General features: G+C 60.2%; 1 protein-coding gene across 1 annotated transcript in view; it reads left to right on the plus strand.

Annotated features, from left to right (window-relative positions):
- The window catches only part of ADCY1 (adenylate cyclase 1), a 127,194-nt gene that overhangs the window by 65,375 nt on the left and 48,388 nt on the right, over positions 1-13,431 (plus strand). Inside the window, exons 6-7 of the mRNA XM_007447025.1 lie at positions 5,994-6,152; positions 10,901-11,042. Coding sequence (XP_007447087.1) covers positions 5,994-6,152; positions 10,901-11,042 — 301 coding nt within the window. The remainder of the gene's footprint in view (positions 1-5,993; positions 6,153-10,900; positions 11,043-13,431) is intronic.

Below are 13,431 nucleotides of genomic sequence, written 5' to 3' on the forward strand. Positions count from 1 at the left end.
GGATAAAAAAAAAAAAAAAAAAAAAAAAAAAAAAACACCACATGTTAATTGTTGTTGGTGTGATTTTTAATAATAATTTAAAGTCATATATATATTCCTGGTTTTGGCCAGATGGCACCTGCCTGTGGGAGGAATAGAGATAGAGTGGGAAGAGCCTTACATGCCCAGCAAGTGTGGTGACTGGCTTCGTCTTGCCCCTGCAGAGCTGTGACCCTGGCTCTCAGTTTCCCCATCTGAAAAATGGGAGTGATGGCTTCATGACATCCGGGGCTCTGAGCGAGGTTGGATTGGCAGAGACCAGGGCAGTGGGACCAACCTCATGGCCACGTCCAGGCCCTGCATCCTGGTGGTCAGGGGCTAGTCCTTGACCTTGAAGGTTCTGGGGAGGTTTCTCCAGGACTCCTGGTGGTGTCATGCTCCTTGGACCTATGTCTTTGACCCTAAGTTCTGCGGCCCCTCCCCAGGGTACCCAGGCCTTATCCTGCCCCCCCCCCCACCAATGGGTGTGCTACCCATGTGCCTCTACCCTTTCCTGCACCCCAGTGCCAGCTTCCCTCTGTCAGGCCTTGAATATTAGGTCAGACCCAAGGAAACTGCTCCTCTGCAGCCAAGTCTGGTACAAGAACACTTCCTAGAGTTCAGCCCATCAGTCCCCAGATGCGGCTGTTCCTGAGTGGGCTGGGGGTTTCCTGCCCGAGGAAGCAGACAGGAACCCTTGGGTTCCTGGCTCCCCATCCTTGAGGTGATGCTTTGGTTTCCTTGCATCCCTGATTTTCTCTGCTGTGACATGCAGAAACCGTGTTTGCATCTCTGAGCTGTCGTGGGAATTAAATGGGATCCCAGGTTAAATGGGCTGGCACAGAAGATGCTGGGTCCCCAGCCACTGCGGTCATCAATTCATTAGTCCCCAGAAAAGGGAGCCAGCTGGGCTGCCTCTGTCCCTCCCTTGGGCTCCAAAGCATCAGGATTCTGTGCACTTATAGGAATGGGGTTTGTCTACTCCATGGGGAGCACCTTGCCCATCACAGGCATTAGCAAATCACGAATCAGACCTCCAAACATGCAGGGTACCATTTTGCTAAATACTTCTTCCAGACATGGCTCTGCTTGTGGTCTCGGTTTTTTTGGTTCACTATATTGAGTTAAGTAGAAGTAAATGACATGTGTTCTTCCTTCCCTGACCCGTCTTTGAGCTGGTAAGGCCAGCTTGCCTGTGCTCAGGTCATGGGTAGACCCAATGTGCCCAGGCTGGAGCAGCCCAAGGCTGGAGGTCGAATGAGAAGAGATGGCCGAGTGACCAAAGTCATTTCTGATTGTTCTGGAGGCCTGGTCCTCCCCGTCCTTCAATTTTCTCAGTTCTTGGCAAACGCTCTTCAGTGAGACAGGTTTTTTGTTTTTGTTTTTTTTTCTGATTTTCTTTTCTTTTTCTTTTTCGTACAATTTTTTCTTAACTCATTGTGGTGGCTTCTCTTGTTGTGGAGCACAGGCTCTAAGCACACGGGCTTCAGTAGTTGTGGCTCGCGGGCTCAGTAGTTGTGGCTCACGGGCTTAGTTGCTCCGCCGCACGTGGGATCTTCCCGGACCGGGGCTCGAACCTGTGTCCCCTGCATTGGCAGGCGGATTCTCAACCACTGCACCACCAGGGAAGCCCGACAATTTTTAAATTGTAGTATAGTTGATTTACAATGTTATGTTAGTTTCAGGTGTACAGCAGAGCGATTCAGTTACACATATATATATGTATATCTATTCTTTTCCAGACTTTTTCCCCTTACAGGTTATTACAAGATACTGAGTATGGTTCCCCATGCTGTACAGTAGGTCCTTGTTGGTTATCTAGAGTGAGACAGTTCTTGAGGCAGGATTTATCTACAAGTGACTGTCCAGCTCACTGCACGTCTGCTGTACCCCCAGTTGAGAGCCTGCTGGAAGGGATGACACACGGGGCAAATTGGTGGAGTGTCCTGGGCTGCACAGGTTGGGTGGAGGCTGGCAAAGGCCCTGCACACTGGGGACAGGAAGGCCTCCTTGAGGAAGGTTGGACGTGGGTCGCAGCAGTCCCCCTGCCCTTTGCCCTTCCACGACTGCAGAAGTAGAAATGCTTAAAATGCACAAAAACATCTTTTGGAGGTTTACTTCTTTACATTTCCCAAACTCATTTCTTTTTGTGAATTAAAAAAATTTTTTTTTAAACCTTAGATTTCTTGTTTCAGTACCTTTAACTGGCGATTGGCAAACGAATGAAAAAAGAGTTAAAACTGAAAAAAAACCACATTTAAAGTGTATACAACTAAATAGGTAGTAAAGATATGTGAACAGTCAGGCTTCCACAAAACTTTTATTTTTTTAAATTTTTCTATTTTTTTTTGCGGTACGCGGGCCCCTCACTGCTGTGGCCTCTCCCGTCACGGAGCACAGGCTCCGGATGCACAGGCTCAGCGGCCATGGCTCACAGGCCCAGCCACTCCGCGGCATGTGGGATCTTCCCAGACCGGGGCACGAACCCGTGTCCCCTGAATCGGCAGGCGGACTCTCAACCACTGCGCCACCAGGGAAGCCCCACAAAACCTTTATTGTAAATTCGTGGCACGCAGACTTCTGAGGTTATCAAAGCTGAACACCAGGATGCCCGGGACCCTGTGTAGACGTATCTGGTTCTATGGTCTGGCCTGGCCCCCTGAATATGGAGGATGGTGAGGCTGGGCTCGAGAGCCAGCTGGGAAGGCAGCGTCTCGGCACGCCTCCGGGGCCCGCGTGTGCCATGGTTTTGGGGGACAGGCCCTCGGTGGGTGACGTGAGCAGTTGCAGGCAGAACTGCTCCTGGTTAGAAGACAGGCTGGGATCGGGGGGAGGTTTGAGTGGAGGCCGCTCGGGGCGGGGGGCCGTGGCAGGGGCTCCTGGCTGGCAGGAAGCCCTGCCAGGCAGTGGGCGAATGGTGTGCTAGTGGATGTCAGGGCAGGGCAGGCGGGCTGGGTCCAATGAGCCTCACGCATGCTGTGCCATTGCTGACCAGGTCCTGTCCCTTCCTGGTCGCAGCCTGCAGTTTTTGATCTGAGGACAGGACGTTGGCATTGAGGCAGCCGAGTGTGCACGAGCTGGGGAGGTGGAGCTCTGGGGACCCAGCCCGAGGTGCACCCCGGGTGTAAGTGTTCGCTTCTTTAATGCTGCTACTCCTGTTATGATGATGAATAAATCGTGGATCGTTAGTTAGGGCATCATGCATCAATAACCTGCTAGGAAGAGATCATGGGATAGTTTCAGAGTCCCTGGGGATGCTAGTTTCAGAGTCTCTGGGGAAGGCCCAGCCTTCCCGCGGGGTGGCCCAGCGCTGTCCTCTCTTCTGCTGCACAGAACAGGCTCCTTTGCTGTCAGAGGCACGTGAGCCAGGGCTTCGGGACTTTCCTTCTCTGTCGCCCTCCTTGCGATGTTGTGGACTTAAGTTGTGTCCTGGTGGCATTCATTTTGCTCCAGATGAAGATTCCCAGTCTCTTTATTTCATCACCATTTGAAGCCCCTCGTCTTTCTTTAGTCTTTTAGGTTAAGGGTTTTTTTCTTGGAGGGCAGCGAGCTGGCGGTGGTCAGCAGCTGTGTGAGCGAGGGGAACTGAAATCTCATTCCATACTGTTTACTCACGAGGGTCCAGGACCGGGTGTTACACCAGGCCCTGGGAAGCTAGTGGGCAGGATCCCTTGTGGATGGGCCTCGGGGCAGCAGGCGGCAGGCCTGTCCAGGCACAGAGGACTTCCAGGTACCGAGCGTGGAGGCAGGCTCACGCGCAGTGACCACCAGGTGGGTTGGGGCTAGTCAGGACACTGTGGACGCAAGTGGGCTGTGGAAGATAAGCCAGGGCAGGAGGTGTCAGCTACCGCCTTCCTTCTCCCTTGGGCTGACACCAAACCCAAGGGGCCAGTGGCGGGCGCTGTGGCCGGAATGCATCTGTCCAGCGGCCAAGCCCTGTTACAGCTTGCAGCCGTCGCAGGTGGGGTAGGTGGGAAGTCCCAGCCGCCTGGGACAAGACGCAGGTGAGGAATGGCCTGGGGCAGCCCCTCCCAGGATGCTTGCAACCCACTCTCTGGGAGGGCCCTAAGATGTCCGCCAAGCCTCAGGTCAGTAGAGTCAGCCCGGCCATGTGGCCATGTGGCCGCAGTAGTCTCTGATGGAGCCTGACCCAGCTATCATAGCAGAAGCAGAGTGACAAGGGTCTGGGCAGGGACGGGGGTGGGTTTGCTGTGGTGAAGGATCTGGGAGGGCTTCCTGGATGCAGCATCCGGGCTGGGCCTATGTTATGTTTGAACAGGGTGGGATGCACATGAATCAGTCCTGGGGCAGGACTGAGATTTTGCTCACAGGCTCGGGGTACCTTCTGTATTGCGGGGGCAGGTCTAGATGTGGTTGGACTACAGGGCACCTGCCGTTGGGAGGGGACGGAGGGTGGGTAGTCCATGTCGGGCTGCCCGAGGGTGGTGGCAGTGTGGCCCTGTGTGCCTTTGGTCTCCCAGTCTCCCTTCCCTCTCACAGCCGATGTCCTAATCATGGGGCTGCCGTGTCCCCGAGCCTCAGCTCCATCTTCCTGCCCTTCTTGCTACAGAACGTCTCCACCGGCCGGAGAACCCCATCCAACACACGTGCCGGTCGGGACCACCTTTGGACCCGCCCAGGGTGGGGAGGGCTGGGGGCGCTGTGGCTGACCCACTCCCCGCCCTCACGGCTTCCTTGCAATTCTGTCCCTTGGAGCACACCAGCCAGGCCCGATATTGCTTCCTCAGCAACATGCTTCAGACTTTTTGAAGATTAAATAATCTCTTGCTTTAGGGGAGAAGTGGAAACTCCAGCAAAGTGGCATCAGAGGGCCTCCCCGTGGCTGCGCTGCATCCCCTGCGCTCTGGCTGTGCGATCACAGGCCCTCTGTGTACTTCCTGCATCTCACTTCACCGTGGGCCTCGTGGGGCTGGAGAAACCATGCAGGGCGTCCTCGTTCCTTTAAAAGGAACTTTTAAAACCACCTCCTGTTTCTTCTGACGTGCTTCCAGTGACGCTGCCCCCCACCTCCGAAGGTGGTCTCTCCTGGGGCCCTCAGGGCTTCATGCCAACCCTTTCCTCAGCTGGGGCTGGAGCCCAGAGACACGAGCGCCTGGGGAAGTGGAGCGCGTGTGCACTGGCCCTGCAGTCTGATTTCAGCGTCCGCATGTTTTGTCTTGTTTTCTCCCTTGAGTTGACTGACGCACAGTTTGCAACCCACAAGGTCCCCCTATTGTTTGGGGCAGGTTTGTGGAGCCTTGGGCCTCCCCACAGGCTGGGTCTGCAGCCCACCCTTTCAGTCAGGGAACACAGGGTCAAACCTTGACAGTTCCCAGGGCTCCTGGGACCCTGTCCGATGTTCCCCAGGGCTCTTACGCTGGCCCCTGGCTAGCAAGCAGGCACGAACACCCCTGATCAGGTCAGTGGTACCCAGAGCAGGATCGGGGTCCTGGGCTCATTTCTCTTCTGCCACTGCTCTGGGTGGGGAGGGGGATGGGGAGGTGGGATGCCTTGTGAGATGGCCAGTGGCCAAGGGAGCAGGGGGGAGCCAGCTTGGAGTGACCCCTGCCCACCAGGGCCCACAGCTCGGGGGTCAGGCTGACTAGGTCAGGAGACCCCCCCCCCCCCCCCCTACGCTGGCCCCTGGCTAGCAAGCAGGCACGAACACCCCTGATCAGGTCAGTGGTACCCAGAGCAGGATCGGGGTCCTGGGCTCATTTCTCTTCTGCCACTGCTCTGGGTGGGGAGGGGGATGGGGAGGTGGGATGCCTTGTGAGATGGCCAGTGGCCAAGGGAGCAGGGGGGAGCCAGCTTGGAGTGACCCCTGCCCACCAGGGCCCACAGCTCGGGGGTCAGGCTGACTACGTCAGGAGACCCCCCCCCCCCCACACCATGCTCCCGCTGCCCTGTGCTCCTGGCCCTGGGGGAGCAGACCACGGGGCCCCAGCCCCACGCCCTGCCTGTGTTTGCTGCAGGTCCGTGGCCGAGGCCACTGAGGTGGACCTGAACATGCGCGTGGGGCTGCACACCGGCAGAGTCCTCTGCGGGGTCCTGGGCCTGCGCAAGTGGCAGTACGACGTGTGGTCCAACGACGTGACCCTGGCGAACGTCATGGAAGCCGCCGGCCTGCCTGGGTAAATCGGGGACCCTGAGGGCAGGGGCGGGGGTTTCTGATTCAACCTTCTGCCTGGGGATCTGGGCACGCCCGGCTGTCCCAGCCCCACCCCCAAGGCCCCAAAGAGAGTGGGCAAGCCGACCCTGGAGGAGGAGACTGAGCGCCCCGGGGGTCTGCCTGGCTCGGAGCTGTCCTGCCTGCTGACTGTTGCTTCTCCTTTTCCTTTCTTTCTCAGACTTACAGTGGAAAGTGTTCTGCCTTTAGAGCCCCACTAGGGAAGTTACAGATTTTCTTCTAGAGTGAGGAGGGTGCATTTCTCACTGGTCCGTGCACTCCTAATGCTTCCTAATTACAGTCGCCTCCTTTGGTCTTATTTTCTTCAAACCACTCCCCAGAGCCAAGGCATCATGTACGGTGAAAACATTAACCCGAGAACTGAACGGGAGCTCCCCTCCCTCCACGAACGGTGGGCAGCAGGGGGATGATGTCACTGCCGAAGAGGGGGCTCTGAGGCACACTCTCATGGTCCCACCCTCCCGACTTCCGCCTCTTAGAGGGGTTGGCAGGCCGTGCTCGCAGCTGCTGCAGGGCCCTGCTGCGGTTCCCAGGGGCTAGAGCTGAGCGTTAGACTCCTGCACACGCATGTCTGCTTCTGTCTTACGAACCTCAGGGCAAAGCTCTGTGCCCTCCTCTCTGAGGGGCCTCAGGGCCCCTCTGACCCTGGCTGCCTGTTCCCAGCTGTCCTGTTCTCACCCTAGAGACCTGGCGTCCTCTGGGCCTCATCTTCCCCCCTCCCTCCTGGCCTGACGTTTTGGGGGAGGTGGCGGAAACAGGTGACACCTTTCCTTGTGCCAAGGCCCTGAGCTCGGCCGAGGGACCAGTGAGTGACATCCAAGGCCACTCGCTCTGGAGAGCGGCTTTGAAATTGCAGGAAAGGAGGGCTTATGGGGCTCCAGGAAGCAGCAAGCCTGGAGATTAGAATCCAACGAGCCTGAATCCACGCTAAGCCTGCCATGGGAGTGGCCACGGCATTTCTAAGCGAGCTCAAAAATCGCGGCATTGTCGTCTGTGACCCGGGCTGCCTCTGAGCATCCCCCCGGGGGGAACCTCTTGGCCACCGACCCCTCCTTCCTCCAGGGCCCTGTCCTTCCAGCACCCCTCCACTCCTCCTGTTCTCCACCCTTCAGAGCAGGGTCTCGGGGCGGCGGGGGAGGGGGGACACCTTCTCACTGTGCCTGCCCCTCGCCCTCTGGGCGCCAGAGTGAATCCCAGCAGCAGCCCGCCTGCAGCCCCGCTGTCCTGCACAGAGTCCAGCCCCCTGGCCGGCCAGGTGGTGCCAGGAGCCGCCTACCTCCCTCCTCCCCTGCCCACTGAGGTCTTTCAGTGTTCTGCCTGCTGTGCGGACAAGCACACGGACTTCCCACCGCCAGGGACCCCGCCCCGCAGGCCCCTTCACCTGGCCAGGGCGTCTTTCAAGTTCCGGCTGACCGGTAGCTTCCCTCCTTTCACCCTACCTACCAGTCCCACGGTCGGGGGGCGGCGCGCCCTGCCTGCCCTGCTCTCTGCTTTGCTTCCTGCTTCTCTTCTCCCCTCCACTCCCCCTTTCGGAGACACCTCCCTCAGGAGCACAGTGTTTACAGAGCACCTGGCTTTTCCAGGAGGGGGGAGGGTGGTGTCGGCAGTGAAGACAGAGCCCTCGGCCCCGGTGGGGTTCACGTTCTTGGGGGGGCCACAGGGAGAACTCTGGGGGATGCAGAGAGGGGAGCACAACACGGGGCCAGGGGGAGGTGCCTTTATCACCTGTCAGCCTGGGTCTCCTGGGCACTGAGGTCAGTTCGGAGCTGGGCGGGGGTCTGGGGCGCTCACAGGCCCTTGGGGGCACTGAGACCCTGGCACTGCGCACGGAGCGCCAGGAGGAAGTGCAAGGAGGAGGGAAGATGATGAAGGTCCGAGCCTGAGAGCTCCTGAGAGGAGGGGAGCGCGAGACAGGAAGAGGGGCAGGGGAGTGCGGGGTGGTGAGAGGGAGTGCGGGCAGCCGGGAGGAGGGCCGGGGAGGAGGGAGGGCCGTCAGCTGCGTTCAGTGCCGCAAAACGAGGACTGGACACCAGATCAGGTGCGCGCCGCCAGCGGTGGCCTCAGCAGAGGGTTCAGGGCACACGAGGGCCAAAGCGTGACTGCCTGGCTCCCAGGGAGACGGAGCATTGCGACTCTCCCCGCAGGGCAGGGGGCGGAGCGGAAGGAAGCTGGCCTGGGAGGGGTTGCTGGAAAGCTGCTCCGTGAGTGGGGACCAGGGGCTGCTGAGCCACCCTCCCCAGTGCCTCTAGGGGCCTGGCACACGTGGTGTGTGCGCCCCTCGGGGTCCCGCCTTGCCCTCGCAGCGGGGGGTGGGGTGGGGGGACGTGTGTGATGGGGTTTTTTCAGTAACCTTCCGAGACTCCCAGGCCCCTGGAGGTGGTGTCCGCCCTGGAGCTTCTCAGGCTTTCCTCGCTCTGCCTCTCTTTATGTTTTGCTCTTTCTTGCACTATTCTTCATGTGATTCCTTCATTCTTTTAAAAAATTTTATTTCATCGAAGTATAGTTGATTCACAATGTTGTGTTAATTTCTACTGCACAGCCAAGTGACTCAGTTACACGTGCATATATATATCAATACGTTCTTTTTCATATTCTTTTCCATTTATGGTTTATCACAGGATATTGAATATAGTTCCCTGTGCTGTGCACTGAGACCTTGCTGCTGATCCATTCTCTATATAATAGTTTGCATCTGCTAACCCCAAACTCCCAGCCCATCCCTCCCCCTTCCCCCTTGGTCCTTCTTTTGCTTTCTTCATCCACCCACCTATCCACTCATCCATCCTCCATACTTCCTTCCATCCACCCATCCATCCTCCATCCATCCATTCTGCAAGCACTTATCTTCTGTTCATTGGGTATTCGGGGAGTGTGGCTGGTCACACAGACAGATGGACGGGTGGACAGATGGGAGGAATGAATCACTGCTGTGTCTTTACCCCAGCATCTCATGCTGGGACCCCTGGGACTTGGTTCATGGACTCCTTCCCAAGGCCATACACCCTGAGTGGTTGCCTTGGAGAGGCCAAGGCCAGGGAGGGATGGGGCACCTGTCTGCTTTTTGCATGGAGATGGCCTCCAGCTTCTTGGTGGCAGGAGACCACACAGCCCTCTCTGCTGCCCTGAAGCACACACGGCTCCTGGTCAGCCGCAAACTGATGTGCTGGATGCATGTTCCAGGCTGCCTGGAAGCAAGTGAAATTGGGTCCTGAGCAAATGGCCTACCCGCGCCCCCCGCCCCAGGGGCCCTCAGGTAGGAACCATGATTGGGGTCACCTGCATACCCCACCCAGCTCCAGGGTATGGTGGAGCCCCCTCCGCCCCAGGTCCCACATCTCCCCACCCCTATTGTCTTGGACAAGACAGTCTCATCAATAACTGGGCTCTGGTGCTGCGGGCCTTAAAGATGGCAGACACTGGGCGTCCCCACCCTCCGTCTCCAGGGCAGGCGAGCTAGCGTGGCTGTCTTCACTCCCACCACCTGTGTTGGGTGAGGGATCGCCCCGTGAGTGGTGGGCAGTACTTGGAAGTGAGGTGGCCCTGTCCCCTTTAGTGGCCTTGCTGCTCAGGACCAGTCAAGTCTCCAGCTTCTCCCCAGTCCAGGCTGAGAGCCTGGGTGCTGTCCATTCCCACCGTGTGCTTTTAGGGCAACCTGTACCCGAGACCCCTCCTCTTTTCCAGAGCCTGAGATGCTCTGCTCTGAGAGCGGTCACTTATGTTTCTGTCTCCCTATTGGCCCCTCAGCTCAGTGACAGGACTGTGCTGTCCCTCTCTGTGGTGGAAGGAAGGGAGGAAGGAAAGGAGGGAGGGGGGGCCAGTGAATGAGTGAGTGGACGTGTGTGCATTTCTGGAGACGGTTGATGGCGTTTGCAGTTCAGGGCCAGGCTGATGGGGTGACAGTGTCCCAGGTGCCCTCAGGGCCAGCAGTGGGGGGATGCTCACTCCTGCCTCAGTGCCCTGCATGTGTCTCCGCCTCCCCGACCAAGGAATTCAGGAGACTGGTTGGGGACGTGCGGGCTCTCAGGTCTTTGCAGGGAGTGTTTGGCCTGCTGGGGAGTTTGTCTTTCTCCCTAAGCCCGAGTGCCCAGGCCTCGCTAAGGGCCGGAAGCTCAGGCCACGTGTCTAGGTTACGTGGGGACTGGGTTTTGCTCAGGTTGTGCTAACTGAGGATTTCTCCTTCTCTCACCAGAAAACTCACCGGGGTGGGCGTGAATGCCGCGCACACGGCTCTGTTCCCACCCGCCCACTTTGTGTGGGGACAGTGTGGGCCTGATGTCGGGCTGGGGTCCTCCCGCCCTGGGGGCTTGGGGACCGCAGCCGGGGGAGGGGCCTCGCTTCTCCCCTCACCTTGCCCTCCTCTCCTTCCCTCATCGTCCTCTCTGTGTCCTCTGACACTTGCTTCCTTTGTCCCCTTCAGTTCCTCTGGTGTCCCTCTGGCTCCTTATCCCCTCCGCCTGCAGCCCTCCCTGTTCTTGGCCCTCCTTTGCACGCTCCCCGCTCTCTCCTGGGGTCCCTCCCCTGCCCCATCCCACCTGTCAGTCCTCCTGTGCGTATGCCCCAGGGAATCTGAGTGTTCCTTCCAGAGCTTGCCCGTGACGGGGGGGCACCGCTGCCAGGACCCCGCAGAGCATCGCCCGGATGCTGCCCAGACCAGCTGCGGCCCCGTCCAAATCTCCGCCTCCTTTTCCTTAGGAAGGTTCACATCACAAAGACCACCCTGGCGTGCCTGAATGGTGACTATGAGGTGGAGCCGGGCCATGGACACGAGAGGAACAGTTTTCTGAAAACTCACAACATTGAGACCTTTTTCATCGTGCCCTCCCATCGGCGAAAGGTGGGCTCCAGAAGGGGTCCTGTGCGGAGCCTTCTTAAGGACTCATGGCTCCCCAGATCGCTGCTTCTCAAGCCTTGAGCTCTGCTCACATGGGAGGGTGTCCCCGCTGACCTTGTGTCCTGGGCCTGGCCTGTTGCCCGTGAGAGGAGGGCCGTGAGGGAGGGGAGGGGATGGGATGGAGCTTGGAGTCAGGGCCCTGGGGTCCTCGAGGGCTGGGCCATCCTGAGTCCTACCGCACCTCCCTGGGCCTTCTCTGCCTCTCCTGCAAATCAGGTTTGAGAACCTTTTGCAGGAGATCAGGGATGGGGTGCGCTATGGATCGAGGGGTGCTGTGCACACAGGAAGGCTTGTGACCACCCTGTGTGGGCGCTGAAGGTCACTCTGCCCTGGGAAATTGATCTGGACACGATTGAGGGTGACTGAGCCACTTCCGGGGCTCAGATGAGGGGTGCAGGACTCAGGTGAGGGGCGCAGGGCTCAGGTGAGGGGCGCAGGGCTCAGGTGAGGGGCGCGGGACCCAGGTGAGGGACGTGGGACACAGGTGAGGGGCGCAGGGCTCAGGTGAGGGGCGCAGGACTCAGGTGAGGGGCGCAGGGCTCAGGTGAGGGGCGCAGGACTCAGGAGAGGGGCGCAGGGCTCAGGTGAGGGGCGCAGGGCTCAGATGAGGGGCGCAGGACTCAGGTGAGGGGCGCAGGACTCAGGTGAGGGGCGCAGGACTCAGGTGAGGGGCGCAGGACTCAGGTGAGGGGCGCAGGACTCAGGTGAGGGGCGCAGGACTCAGGTGAGGGGCGCAGGACTCAGGTGAGGGGCGCAGGACTCAGGTGAGGGGCGCAGGACTCAGGTGAGGGGCGCAGGACTCAGGTGAGGGGCGCAGGACTCAGGTGAGGGGCGCAGGACTCAGGTGAGGGGCGCAGGACTCAGGTGAGGGGCGCAGGACTCAGGTGAGGGGCGCAGGACTCAGGTGAGGGGCGCAGGACTCAGGTGAGGGGCGCAGGACTCAGGTGAGGGGCGCAGGACTCAGGTGAGGGGCGCAGGACTCAGGTGAGGGGCGCAGGACTCAGGTGAGGGGCGCAGGACTCAGGTGAGGGGCGCAGGACTCAGGTGAGGGGCGCAGGACTCAGGTGAGGGGCGCAGGACTCAGGTGAGGGGCGCAGGACTCAGGTGAGGGGCGCAGGACTCAGGTGAGGGGCGCAGGACTCAGGTGAGGGGCGCAGGACTCAGGTGAGGGGCGCAGGACTCAGGTGAGGGGCGCAGGACTCAGGTGAGGGGCGCAGGACTCAGGTGAGGGGCGCAGGACTCAGGTGAGGGGCGCAGGACTCAGGTGAGGGGCGCAGGACTCAGGTGAGGGGCGCAGGACTCAGGTGAGGGGCGCAGGACTCAGGTGAGGGGCGCAGGACTCAGGTGAGGGGCGCAGGACTCAGGTGAGGGGCGCAGGACTCAGGTGAGGGGCGCAGGACTCAGGTGAGGGGCGCAGGACTCAGGTGAGGGGCGCAGGACTCAGGTGAGGGGCACAGGACTCAGGTGAGGGGCGCGGGACTCAGGTGAGGGGCGCAGGGCTCAGGTGAGGGGCGCAGGGCTCAGGTGAGGGGCGCAGGACTCAGGTGAGGGGCACAGGACTCAGGTGAGGGATGCGGGACACAGGTGAGGGGCGCGGGACTCAGGTGAGGGGCGCAGGGCTCAGGTGAGGGACGTGGGACACAGGTGAGGGGCGCAGGGCTCAGGTGAGGGACGTGGGACACAGGTGAGGGGCGCAGGGCTCAGGTGAGGGACGTGGGACACAGGTGAGGGGCGCAGGGCTCAGGTGAGGGACGTGGGACACAGGTGAGGGGCGCAGGGCTCAGGTGAGGGACGTGGGACACAGGTGAGGGGCGCAGGGCTCAGGTGAGGGACGTGGGACACAGGTGAGGGGCGCAGGGCTCAGGTGAGGGACGTGGGACACAGGTGAGGGGCGCAGGGCTCAGGTGAGGGGCACAGGACTCAGGTGAGGGATGCGGGACACAGGTGAGGGGCGCGGGACTCAGGTGAGGGGCGCGGGGCTCAGGTGAGGGGCGCAGGCCTCAGGTGAGGGGTGCAGGGCTCAGGTGAGGGGCGGACTCAGGTGAGGGGCGCAGGACTCAGGTGAGGCGCGCAGGGCTCAGGTGAGGGGCGCAGGACTCAGGTGAGGGACGTGGGACACAGGTGAGGGGCGCAGGGCTCAGGTGAGGGGCGCGGGGCTCAGGTGAGGGCCGTGGGACACAGGTGAGGCGCGCAGGGCTCAGGTGAGGGGCACAGGACTCAGGTGAGGGACGTGGGACACAGGTGAGGGGCGCAGGGCTCAGGTGAGGGGCGCAGGGCTCAGGTGAGGGGCGCAGGACTCAGGTGAGGGACGGGGGACACAGGAGAGGGGCGC

Source organism: Lipotes vexillifer, unplaced genomic scaffold (assembly GCF_000442215.2).
Source record: "Lipotes vexillifer unplaced genomic scaffold, Lipotes_vexillifer_v1.1 scaffold1359, whole genome shotgun sequence".
NCBI lineage: Eukaryota > Metazoa > Chordata > Mammalia > Artiodactyla > Lipotidae > Lipotes > Lipotes vexillifer.